Here is a 13296-nt window from a genome sequence, read left to right as displayed (position 1 = left end):
TCTTTGACGAACTGTAAAGCCAAGAAACAACGGCCCATCCTGAGTTTTGTTCCAGGCTATTAACTGGGCTGCCTGCGTAGGGTTTTTTCGCGACTTTTTTCCTACGTGTGACGTAAATGTATGCTACTTTCTCTTTCAAATTCCTCCAGGAAGACGATGATCTTCTAAATGAGATATTTCCTCTATGTGTTTAGCTATAACTGAAATACAATTGCCAAAAAATCTTACTACTGCACTTTTGAGCTTCCAAAATCTAATGACAAACGCATCTGGGCTGCATTCTCTGCAAGCAAAAACTCCTAATTGTAAGAAGCGAATAAATAAAAGGACGATACCTAGAATCTTACCAAACAGCGGAAATTTTAAGAAATACGAGCAATAAAAGTGGGACGTGATTGAATATACGTACGGGTTGAATTTTTCCCATTAAGCAGGGCTGTCGAAGAGTGCAAAAGAATTTAGAGCACATTACTAAGAGAAATTTCAGAAAGCCTTTCCACTAAAACATAGACAATAAAAGAATTGCAAAAGCGTGTTTAACTAATTCAATTTTAAACTTCAATCTGTAAGAAAGAAAATCGTTTTTAAAGGAAAGTGCTTGCACTTAGAAAAGGCTTCTGGAATATCGTAATGCGAGAATTTTCGGAAATATATTCTACAGGAGAAGTTTCTCTTCTTCTGAAACGTGAGTACAAATGTTATTATAAAATTTCTGTAGCGAAATATCTTAAAAGGTGCGCAAAAATACGTGGAAAGTTTTCATTTTTAGGAACATTTTATATCTGTAAGGTGAAAGGCACATTAAAGGCAGATAAAAGCAAATTTTTTAAGGAAGCGCGAAAATTGACTGTTAAATAACGAAGCAAACACGATTTATCTGAAAAAGGGAGGGATGCCTTCGTGGAGATATTCTAAGGCTAACTGAATCGTATTTATGCACATGGGAAAATAAAAACAAAACCCTATGAAGCCAGCTCGTTTTCGGATATCTGAACATGAATCAAACTACCAGGATCCAAAGATCACATCCACTCGGCCAATGATAGAACCTGCTTTAGTCTGTTAGTTTAAAAGGTACTTACATATTTTCGCAACCTCTTTAGTAGAAGTCTCCAAATTTTTCAAACTGTGCCGTGAACACTGGCAACAAAGAACATAACCATTCTTTAAGCTTAAAACACCATCGCCATTTTTTATGCGTCCTTTCTGTTGTATTCCCAGTTTTAACGGGTTTTACGAACAAATCGTGATACTCCTTGCCTTAAGCTCATTTTTAAAATACGCGTTTGTGGAATTTGCCAGTAAGGGAAAAAAACTAAAATAACATTTCCACAGGAATATAGTATTTTTCCGCAAAATTCCTACACAGAATCATGATGAGATATCATACCACAGCCGGTGCGCAATGACAAGGTTTTGCACAATTATGTAATTTTCTGATTGTTTTTTCAAATGAAAACAGATCGATGTGTACATGGAGAAAAGAACAGCCCAAAAACATTACTGAATGATTTCCTGAAAATGTTACTGTCATAATTTTTAAGATACATATTTATAACTCAAATATGTATTTGAAAACTGCTAAAGTGTGTTTTCTTTTGATATGTTGATAATGCTTGCTCACTTGTGAAAAATATCGACAGTTTGGGAATCTTTTAAAAAAGTCTCGGTAATAGCCAAACTGCATCCAATAAGTACCTTTTACCTCTATAAAAAGTCTCCAGGCTGCTCTTAGCCGGTTGCGTTAATACATAAGTACCCTTTAAAACAGGCACTTCAAGGCCGTCACCATCCTCTCTCAAATTTGAGATTATAACTCGTGTCGCCTTCACAGCATAACACACTTCTTTTCTCCAGCTGATTCGAGATTATAATTCAAGTTAGCATTCATTCGCGTGATTTTCACGACGCAAAACATGAAAAACGGAAATGAAACGGCGAGGAAAAAAATTAAGCGACTAGATTTTTACCGCAGCTGCAGTTCTCATGGTTAAAAGTCAAATCGGACAACGGAAAATAATCTTCAAGTTCTTATTTTAAAGGGACAGACTATAACGATATGCATATATATACTGGGAAGCTGAAGAAGTGCACAGCAGGTTCAGAATATATCAACTTTCCATTAGAAGCCGGCTGTCTCTGATTGATCGGTTAAATTAGTTAACGTAAAGCACGTTACGGCTATCTGCCATGGTAAGTATGCTTTGGTGAAGGACTTCTTGACGGAAATGTGGCTTGTATATATTGCGGCCAAAGCCCGAAGTTTGTGGAGTTCTCGAATTGGCCGGGGCGTGTGGCCAATGTCCGACGTACTGGAAATGAATAGCGTATATGCGACTTTGGCCAGCCACTTCCCGAAGTGCCCGGAACTCCCTGGCCAATGTTCCATGTGCTATATTTTCAGTGTATCTGGCATCCATGTATCGAATTACGAATCTGGCAAACGCGTTATTGTTTACAGGCCTGCAAACAGAATAGTTTCGATTGCGGGTTAGTTTGCTTTTCCCGGATAGGTAAGTCCCTTCAATATTCGTTTGTTTTTTGTTATAGTATGGATCAAACTCAATTTCAAGAATTTGTATATGCTTTCCAAGCACAGCAACTACAATTTTTCGAACAATTTCTCCTAACTCAAACTTCTAATGGCACTGAGTGGTATTCAGTGCCATTAGAAGGTGCCTCAGTGCTATTAGTGGTGCTCAGTGCCAAAGTACTGTTCAACCGTCCATAAATCCAATTTGACTTCAATCATTTGAAAATTTCGATTTTAAAAAAAGAGTCAATTAAATATAAAAGATTTGAAAAGTTTCTTGATATAAAAGCAAACAAATTGAATTGAAACTAATTCATGGGAAAACGAGGTATAGCCAAAGCCAAGGTTCAGTAGAACGTGCCAACCAAGATATGATGATGACATGGATGCAGACAAATAAATCTACACATTGGGCCGAGAGTCTCAGATTCATTCAATTCATGAAAAATCGTTCTTTTCATCAAGAAATTCAGCAGTCGCCTTATGAGGCTATGTTTGGTTGCAAAGCAAAAGTGGGACTGAAGCACCTCAAATCTGCCCATATAGGTTATCGATAACTTAGTTACAGACGAAGATTTCGAGAACGTCGAACAAGAAATGGATGATGCTGTAAATACAGCGACTTTCTCCGCAAACGAACTAGCTGCAGTGGCGACGGAGACATCGGAAAGCCCAGATCAGTTGTCTGACAATGAAAATGCGAACAAATTATGTGTAGTATGTCAACAAGAGTGTAGTTCAGCCCAGTCTTGTGGATCCTGCGGAAAGGTGTGCACGCAATTTGTGGAATAAGTAATGAAAAACAGACGAAGGAGGAAACATTACCTGTAGACTGTGTCATTAAAAACAAGATATCACGAATGAGAGGTCAGCTGCCCATGCTAGCTTACAAACTGAAGGTGTGAAGATGCTAAAAAATTCAGATGCAAAATTTCTACCAACGAAAGTTGGAGATAATGTACGCATCCGCAAACCAGATGTTGACAGAGGTCGTGGTGATCCACGAAGCGTCCTTGCAGTTGTCCTGAACATCGAGTGCGCTTTCTACAAGCTAGGAACAGAACATGGTGTTCTTAAACAACTGTACTCCAGAACTGAGTTTTCCATTTTGCATGAGAAATTACTTACATTGGCATCCGTGGGCCCAGAGGAAAAATCATTACGAAATGTTGCCTCTTCACAATCGCTGACCGGCGGCCAAGGCTACACTCGATGCAGTTGCACTACCAAGTGCTCAACAAATCGCTGCAGATGAAAAAATAACAAACTGCTGTGCAATTCGAAATGTCATAAAAGTTCACCTTGTTGTAACAAGTGATGATACTGATAATTTTCTGTAATAAACTAATTCAGTAGATAATGTGATTATCTTTTCGTTTGTTTGTTTGTTTTCTCCAAGGGAGAGGAAATTTTCATAAGAGACCAGGAGGTTTCTGGTACTGTGAGATCCTTACTCACTAAAACTTCTCCCTTCAGACTACAGCCCACCTAGGGCCACTGTACCTCCTTAGCCTTTGTTCCGAAGGACGATCCTAGGCGCCTAAGAGGGGCGGATTCGTCGGAAAACTCCTCTATAGCAGCTATAATGTGATTATCATTAGCATTACGGTATACAAACACCCAAAATTTGCTCATGACATTTTTCTTCTGACTTTGGCCGATCGCCCCATGCCACTTCGCGAACTGGCTGGCCAAACCCCGAAATCAAGACAAGATCGGACACTGGCCGGTCATTGTGAGCCGATATTGGTCGGTCAATTCGAAAAGTGGCCGACTTCGGGCTTTGGCCGTAACATATACACGGGAAACGACAGAAACCTCGAACAACCACCCCACTCGGAAGAACTTAAATCCGGTTCGAACTAGTTTACAATGGTCTTATTCATTTGACAACTAGACATTGTTGAGGTGGAAATATTTCGGAATCAGCACAAATTTCGGCAATGCAGTTACATTACAGTTGAACTACATTTTAGGAATAACCGTACTATGGTGAAGATGGTTTGGGCTAGTTAAAATATGAGCTGATATGAAAAACTATGATAAAGTATGCAAGAGGTATTTATTTAAGGGAAGGAATGACCTCATGGAAGAATTTTTAAAGGAAAATGACTCAAATTCACTTTAAACATGGGGAAAACACGAAAATTCACACAACCAGAACATGTATCAGGACTGTAACTCAAATCGAACTATCAGTATTCAGCGTTTTAACCACTCAGCACTGGTTTGCTCAGGAGTTGACTTGAAACTATTTACTTCATATAGTATTGTTGTATGTAAAAATAGAGAACGTAATCGATTCATGCTGTAAACAACACAGACTCCTCACACAATGCTATTCTTCCCTTTGTAGCTCCTTTACAAAAGTGTGATATGTAGAAAATCTCAATCTGGGTTATTATCCACAAAACGAAAAAATCTAATCACCGAATTTATTTTTCTACCATAACTATTTATACCTCGAATTTTTAATTTTTAGGTCAATAGTCACTAAATTTCACTGCAAGAAGAAAAATATGCAGTTTTACTTGTCTTTAACCTTCTTGGTTCCATTAGATAAGAACTCATCGAAACCTCTTAAATATCTCTGCTCGCTCAAGAGCAATGTTAAATGATCTCGTACTTAATTCTTGATAGCGAAAGAATAACCTTAAGGCTTAAAAGAGAATAAAAGACCCCCACTTTGATTTAGAAATGTAGGATTAAAATTAACACTGATGTGTTGAAAGCGCAGTGACATCGACAGTGTTCTAAAATGCCATGATTCATCCCTGTCAAATCTACTTACGTTGGGCTATTAAGGGATTATAATTTTCCCCTTTTAGCTTCCGCCGAGCTATTGTACCATTAATGAATTCAAGAGAATTTAGTGAAAGCTAAGTGAAGTATCACTAAAATTTAAAGATATGCATGCCGTTCATCAAACGGGTTCGTCGGACTCTTTCATGGTCCACATTTTCGCAATAGATTAGTTTCATTATTTTCATTTCTAATTAATGAAAATGCCATATCAGAGATGAAAAATATTAATCATTAAACTATCAATTAGGAGTTCTCATAAATATGCCAGTCCGACACATAGTGGCCCTTCAATCATTTGGCATATACATACTTCTGCTTGATCAAAAATCCTTGCTTGAATTTTTACCCAGAACCAAACAATTCAATAGTAAATTTTTAATTATTTTTTTATGTTTTCCGCTACGAGACTGCACGCGCCAATTAATTTTCTACAGAAGGATATATGCGCCAATGTTGCCCGTTGTGAAATTAAATTTGTTGTTTTTGTGTTCAAAGTAAGTATTGCCAATAAAAGTTTTTTATGCGTGTCATTCTATTCCGTTTTTTGTTTACTGAAATAACTGACGTAAGAGGTATATTTCTTACATTTGAAAAATTTTTATAACAACCACAATGAGGTGATGACGGAAGTACATGCCTCCTCACTGGAAGTATTAAGTTGACACATGCGTCTTTAGAGAGAAAACTGTTTGGCGTATGTTGTCCTATAACGGAGATCACATGTTTTCTTGATAAATATAACAGAAATAGCTGCATCCATTTGTAAAAGTTCTTAATATGAAAACTTAAGAAGTGAAGCTATTCGCTTTATATTTTCAGAAAGATTCTTTGTAATGGGATCTTTTGTAAAGAATAGTAACTTCCGGAAAAGATAAGTTAACGAAAAGAAATTTCCTTTCTCAAGAAAGAGAAGCATACAAAGTTTTAGTTTTCCTTTTTTTTTTTCTCTTCCCCCCACACACATTTCGGTTTACTTAACTTAATTCGTTGTTCTTGAAGGTCACCATAACACGAAACTAACAGATCTCAGTTTCTTACCGAACAACAACTTGACTGTTTACGAACAAAGATATCAAATACGAACAGAACGATTAAAATACTCTTCTATCAAAATAATGAGGTACTGGCCAATGAAATGCAGATAATACTGATTTTTAAAATGTTAAAATTAAAGAAGACTGCCCTTTTGGAAATTATTTGTCAGTTTTACTTATTTAACTTCAAAAAATAAATAAATAAAATGGAACAAAACAAAAAGCTAGCATCCTCTTGAATTTTTATTCAGAATTCAATATTCCTTTGAAGTAAAACTTGTTTGTGATTAATCATGTTATTTTAAATTACATAGTTCAATTATAATTGTAGCAGATTAAACTTGCGCTTTTTGGAATAAGTTCTTTTACTTAGTCATTAATAATTACGTCGACTTAAAAATTTGCCTTGAAAAGAATAAATGATGCATGCATACACTCAATGACTGTGAATGTTTTCTATTACTCAAGATGACTAGAATCTACTGTTTTAGATGACATAATTTAAAAGCTACACATTTCAAAACATCCCCCCCCAAAGAAAAATCTACAACATCAAAAATAAGAATTAAGAGTAAAGTAAAATTACAGAAAGGCATACAATTAATAACTGCATATCAATGTGAACTACTTGAACAAAATATAATCTTATACTTGACAACGTAAATTTCAAAAAGTTCAGTAAATATTGTCACAAGTAGGTGTTTCCTACTTGCAGAAGGGAAAGGCATTGTCAATTTATTGCCACACATGCAAATCAGCCTTTAGAATTTAAATTAACCATTAATAAACATGTGTTACCACAGACTGCGAAATCTCCCCATTTCATATTATGCTGGATTCGTCTTTTTAAATCCACATTTTACTTCTGTAACCTATACTTAAGAAACAGAGCTAGGATATTATAGGATGTGAAGAGTCCTCAGAACAGTATGAATTACCACACACAAAATAAATCTTGATTTCTTGACTCTTAAAGACAAAAAATGTAAACATCACGAACTCCACGTACCTTTATATGTAATAAATACCACATGTTGCTTAACAGCCCACACGCAGAAAGACACAAAAACATTTTGCTAACGCCAACATTTCACTTTCAACAGGCACTACGCCTTTCTCAATTGAAGTCTCAAATTATCAATTCACATCAGCTCTTTACTCCTACTTATCTACAAAGTCATTCACTTTTCGACCACATTCTTCACTTTTTGAAATATTACTGCAATCTCTAGATAAACTTCCCCCATTTAGTGATGACATTATTGCGAAGTTATTCCCACATAACTAGATTATTAATCGAAACATAACTATGCAACAATAATTGTTGCGATCCTAAGACAGAAATCTTAATGTCTATCCTGATAAAAGAAACCGATATATATGCACAACCCGTACTTCATGCCATCATAATGAAGTATACTGATTAAAATATCCCTATTTTTAACACGCTGACGAAAGAGGTGAATGCATTTTACCAATAACAACCGCAAAGATTTCTGCCCCGAAATACGTCAGCGGAATGTCGAAATACCGAAAAATTCTTTCCACCGCGACTCGACCTTGAAAGCGCAGCTGCAAAAACTCTTATACGATACGCAAGAATTTGAGAAGACTTCTCATATTGCGCATTCCAGACCAAAAGCAAGTTATAAAGAAGGTATGGGTAACCGATATCAGCGTTTACAGAACTTCACTAAACCTCAACCGTTCGTCTGACGGGCAAAACTACATATCCCGAAACCATTGGGGGGGGGGGGGGGGGAATTACTACTTAACTTTAAAAACCACTTGAATAATCGATAGTTTTAGTTTCCTTTCAGAAAAGGGCCCTGAACAAAAAAATTGAGAATAAGATATTCCAAAGAACACAAAACTCAAAGGGTTAGATTTAACAAATCATAATTAAGATCTCATCTATTTATGGACAGATGCTTTAGTGAAGGATTATCTGTGGTAAGAGAACTGGCATTCGTTCACTGTTGAAACCTTCATGCAACCTGTCCGTTCGGCAGATGGACATAAATTCCAGAATGGAGTATCAGCGGTCTATGACTTCAGCTACATGCGGATCGCAATGAATTTCAAGAAAAGGCCAAGAATCTGTTTACAATAATTGGTAAAAAAATGCTGAAGAGACAGTGGAGAACAATTCTTAGGGCGGGTATTTGTATCTTTCGTTTTAAATCAAATTGTGCATGAACAAAAGAAAATGCAATATTCTGCCTATATACAGTTAACCAACTCCTCTATTATACAAAATGTATGTTACTGATTCAGAATATTCAGAATGCGGAAATTCATAAGTATTTTATCAATGAGCTAAAATTAAGTAGTATTCTCAGAAAATAGAAAACGTAAGAACGCCATAATCTTGATCATCTGTTTTCAAGCACGCTCTTCAACTGCCGTTATTCATACTGCGGGCGATAAAATAGAAATTTAGCCATCATTCTGTTAGTTTTATGGTAAAATAATTTAAACATATTAAAAGAAATAACAACGAAATACAGAAAAAGCGAATCACGATACAGGGACAGGAAAATTTTGACTTATTTTTTTTTAATCTTAGAATTATTTAAAGAACAATTTTTATACTCCTTCTATAAAGGTAAAACTTTTCACAATAAACAATCCTACTTTTCGATCATTTAACATTTCACTGGGCTGTAACTTCTGACGAAAGAGTAAATTAGTAATGAAACTCGTTACTAGATGGCGCTTGCAGACAGCACAGTGATACATTCAAAAACGTTAAAGCCGCTTAAATTTTAGAAGCATGTAAAAAAAAAAAATTAATTTACAAATGCACAGCTTATGCAATTCCATTCGATAGAAAGTTTATTTTATACAAAAATATTTATCAAATAACCGAAAATATATGTTATTAAAGTTATCCGCCAAATCGAAATAAAATAATAATTAATCACGTGAAATTTAGATAACTTTCATTTAATAAAACGCCTAAAAGATAATTTGTCGTTTTTAGTAATAAGCCCAAAATTCATCATTTAAGCACAAAATGATGAATGATGATTACTAATGATGAATATGTTTACCATTTTTCTCTACAAAATTGTTCAAGACGTTTTGTCATGGAAAACAAACTTCTGAAATTTTTCTTCTCTCTTATCATAGTTTTAAATTAAAAAATTTGGGAGCATATTTATAGCTCGTTCCTTAAAATATGGAAACAATAACCAAATATTCAATAGAAATGTGGGGAACAAAACTTTCTAAAAATAAATTACTTTACGTAAACTCTTCATATTCGTTCATGCAATTTAAAATTTGTCCCCCTTTTCTAAATTTCTGAAAGTATGTAATAAATACCGTTCAAATCAGTTTAGTTCTGCCCTATTGTGCTGAAAATAATAGTACTAATACATTCAGAAAATTCAGAAAAGCTATCTTTTCATCGTCATAAGATATAACGATGAAAAAATAGCTTTTACAGTTTAAAAATTCCTCTTACCTTCCCATCTTCACGACCTCCAGACGTGAAGCGTCAAACAGTCAGACAATGAACTCTCATCTGTGCTGAGATTTGATTCATGCAAAATTTTAAATCAATCTGAATACAAAACGAACGTGACTCCGTCATGTATAAAATAAAACGCCTATGAAAGAACGGAAACAGTAAAACTGAGGAAGAACCGAATAAAGCGAAAAGTGTAGCTCAGGAATTCGAAGAAATAATGCAAGCAGCGTGCGTTGCTACACACGTGCTCGAATTGTAAAAGCATTTTCAGGGGCAATAAAAATGCTACAAGAATGAAAATTTTATGAAAAATGCTACAAGAGCGATACAAGTTCAACACCGGAAATACCCAACAGGTGATTCTACAAACTCAGATGTGGTGGCGCCATCTATCGTCAAACACTTAAAACATAGATAGTCACTTGGTTTAATTACGGTATACAAATATGTTTCCAAATTGAATTACTTCATTATTTTCTTCTTGAAGTAAGTGCTAGTATGACATATTATTTCCTTTCTGAAGTTTTTCCATGTGCTAATTATTATCTTAAAAAGTAAAAGAAGTCCGAGTACTAAAATGTTTCGCAGGGAACAAAAATTTAGAAATCAATCAAGTTTATAAAACATGTTTGTGAAACATTATTTAGGTCACAAAAATGAAACGTAATGAATAAAATTATATCTTCGGATATATTGGCGTTATAATCGCGTATTATGAAACCGTGTGACCTTCGACGGAGTTTTGTAATGAAGAGTTAAAACAAAGAAAGCCATGAAAAATGAAACTTCCCACATTACGTTTACCACTTTAATTCGATCTAACTGAGAACAGCGATAGCGCACAATGCCCAATTAAAGGAAAACTCGAACATTTTCAATCCTACTTGCGAATTCTTTGTAGAACTGCAATCAAAATAAGCGAGTTCGGAGCCTGAAATTTCTACATTAGAAATCTACATGAGATACCTGGTACTGTAAGGAAGTGGCATTATAATGGTCACCTTAGCAACAGATGATCGTTTTGAGATTATTAACTGTCATAAGCCAAAATTTAATGTAAGCTAACATGTAATCTTTTTTATTCTTGTGATCTATTTTTTCGGTCACCAGAGCAAAAGGCTATAAATTACACCTTTGAGAGATTTCTTTGCTTGCAAATAATGTTTCACTCTCAGTATAATTATTTAATCTGCTTTCTTTTCGCGACTCTTCGAAACTTAACTTTCACTCAAAATATGGGCTCGCGGCACTTATCTTTCATGAATTAAATATTTTATTATTTAATGATTTTTCTCAAATATTCATGATTAAATATTTTATTACTAATTGATTTCCTCAAATATTCATGATTAAATATTTCATTACTAATTGATTTCCTCAAATATTCATGATTAAATATTTTATTATTAATTGATTTCCTCAAATATTCATGACTAAATATTTTATTATTTAATGATTTTCTCAAGTATTTATGATTAAATATTTAATTACTTAATGATTTTTTTCAATATTAATGACTAAATATTTCATTGTTTAATGCTTTTTTCAAATATTCATGATTAAATAAAATCAGAACTTGAAATCTTTACAAATACATAACTTTACGGTAAGAAAACCGGTACAGTTCGATTTAGCAAATCAAAATCTATTGGCCTCTATCAGTACAAATATTGTCGTTTATATGATACGCGTCGAACAGAATAATACAAATATTGTCGTCATATATGTGGTTAACATTGTCGTTATATATATAAAAATAGCGTTTGCTAAAATATTATTGTTATCACAATTTCGATATAGCAAAGCAAACATTTACAAATCTCCAAGCTTATCCGGGACCCACCAGCGGCCGAGCGGTAAAGTCGCTGAACACTGGTAGTTCGGTCCGAACGGGCTGGCTGCATCGGCGTTTTTGTGGTTTTCTCCATGTTTAACGTGTATACGAGCCAGTTTCCTTTAGAAAGTCCTCCCCGAAGGCAACCCTCCCCTTACGCAGATAGCCCTAGTGTGCTTTGCCATAATTAAATAAACCAAACCAAGCTTATCCGGAAACGCCTGCTCTTGCACACAAAACTATTCTCTGTTGATTGATATTTCAGAAAACCTAATTTCTAACACTTTGAAAAAAGTTCATTTCAGTGTTAAGACCTTGAGGTTTTTAAGCGGTAAATGAAATGCAGATACGAAGCAATTCAAACAAATGCTGTTGCAAACTGGATTGTGTTCCTGAGAAGGTTAGTTTGTTTGATTAAGACAAAGCACACAAGGGTAATATTCTTATTGTTAAGAGATGCATTCGTGGAGGACTTCCTAAGGAAACTGAGACTAAGGGCTCATATCTACATTACAACTAGGAAAAACACGCTCTTCAGGAGGTCTGCTGCGAAGATAAGTGGATGAAGCGAATGTATTACCCACTAAGATCTAAAAAATTATCCGATTTTAACTCTCTGACCGCAGATACAAAATTCATAAAGGGGGGGGGAATCATACCTTTTCTTAATGCGAAACCGATAGCAATCGAAATCCCAGTTCCTGCCGACGTGATAAGAGCGTTCTCCGCGTATATCCAGGATAAAATGTGAACGCGTTATTCACGGATCCCACGGCTGGAGGGTTAACATGAATTTCAAATTTATTCTATCTAAAAAAATACCTGATTTTACCCTAAATTTCAAATTTCCTATCTGGGAAATTGACTAATTTTATCTTAAATCAAAAATTTATCTTGTCTGAAAAATTGCCAGATTTTATCCTAAATTTCAAATCTATCCTATCTGAAAAACTACCTAATTTTGTCTTAAAATTTCAAATTTATCCTATCTCAAAAATTTTCTGATTTTATCCTAAAATAACTCTATCACAGAAAAAAAAAAAAACATTACCAAAGTTTCGCGCTATGTCCTCCGTTCTTCTGTAAATGAATAATTTCTCTTTCAGCATTTACAAACACTCATTTAAGATTCCTGGATTTTTTTCATTCCAAGATACAAGTCAAGACACAATTAACCGGGATTTATCTCGGTTAACTTTGCCCGGGCCAGACGAATGGGACTTTGTACAGTCCCATTTGTCTGGCAACTTTACTGTTATTTGTTCAATAGAAAGTATATTACAGAGAGTAATAAAGCAGAGGTTAACAAAACGTTACGACTACGCACATCAGCATCAGATAATGAATGCTTGCAACTACTGAAATATTTGACGTATCTTCAGAAACAAAGCAACTATTTCTGGAACAAGTGTTTAAAAAAAGTGCATGTGAAATATGTTAACCACTCACCTATAGTTAAGAGAGAAAAAAAAGCGCTTCTCTCTGGACTTAGTGAGAGAAATAGGGCGTTCTGACCTTACTAAAAGCTATGCAAATAAGCCGAGGAAGAACAAAAAATCTCCGAAAGGAACAATAGCATGGTTAAAAACTCTTCGGTTCCGTCTGCTTGATC

The 13296-nt window shown here is 34.9% G+C and overlaps 1 protein-coding gene across 6 annotated transcripts in view; it reads right to left on the bottom strand.

Annotated features, from left to right (window-relative positions):
• Nucleotides 1-13296, bottom strand: part of LOC118184567 (uncharacterized) — a 761893-nt gene that overhangs the window by 236702 nt on the left and 511895 nt on the right. Inside the window, exon 1 of one of the 6 annotated variants that reach the window (XM_035354268.2) lies at nt 9845-10036. The exons of the other annotated variants lie outside the window; for them this stretch is intronic. Coding sequence (XP_035210159.2) covers nt 9845-9852 — 8 coding nt within the window. The 5' untranslated portion in view covers nt 9853-10036. Of the gene's footprint in view, nt 1-9844; nt 10037-13296 lie in introns of those variants that run through there. 6 annotated transcript variants of the gene reach the window in all.

Source organism: Stegodyphus dumicola, chromosome X2 (genome assembly GCF_044657685.1).
Source record: "Stegodyphus dumicola isolate Sdum_Otavi_A_Nest chromosome X2, ASM4465768v1".
Classification (NCBI taxonomy): Eukaryota; Metazoa; Arthropoda; class Arachnida; order Araneae; family Eresidae; genus Stegodyphus; species Stegodyphus dumicola.
Note: the sequence above shows the minus strand (reverse complement) of the source record. Positions and strands in the feature narration are given on the sequence as shown.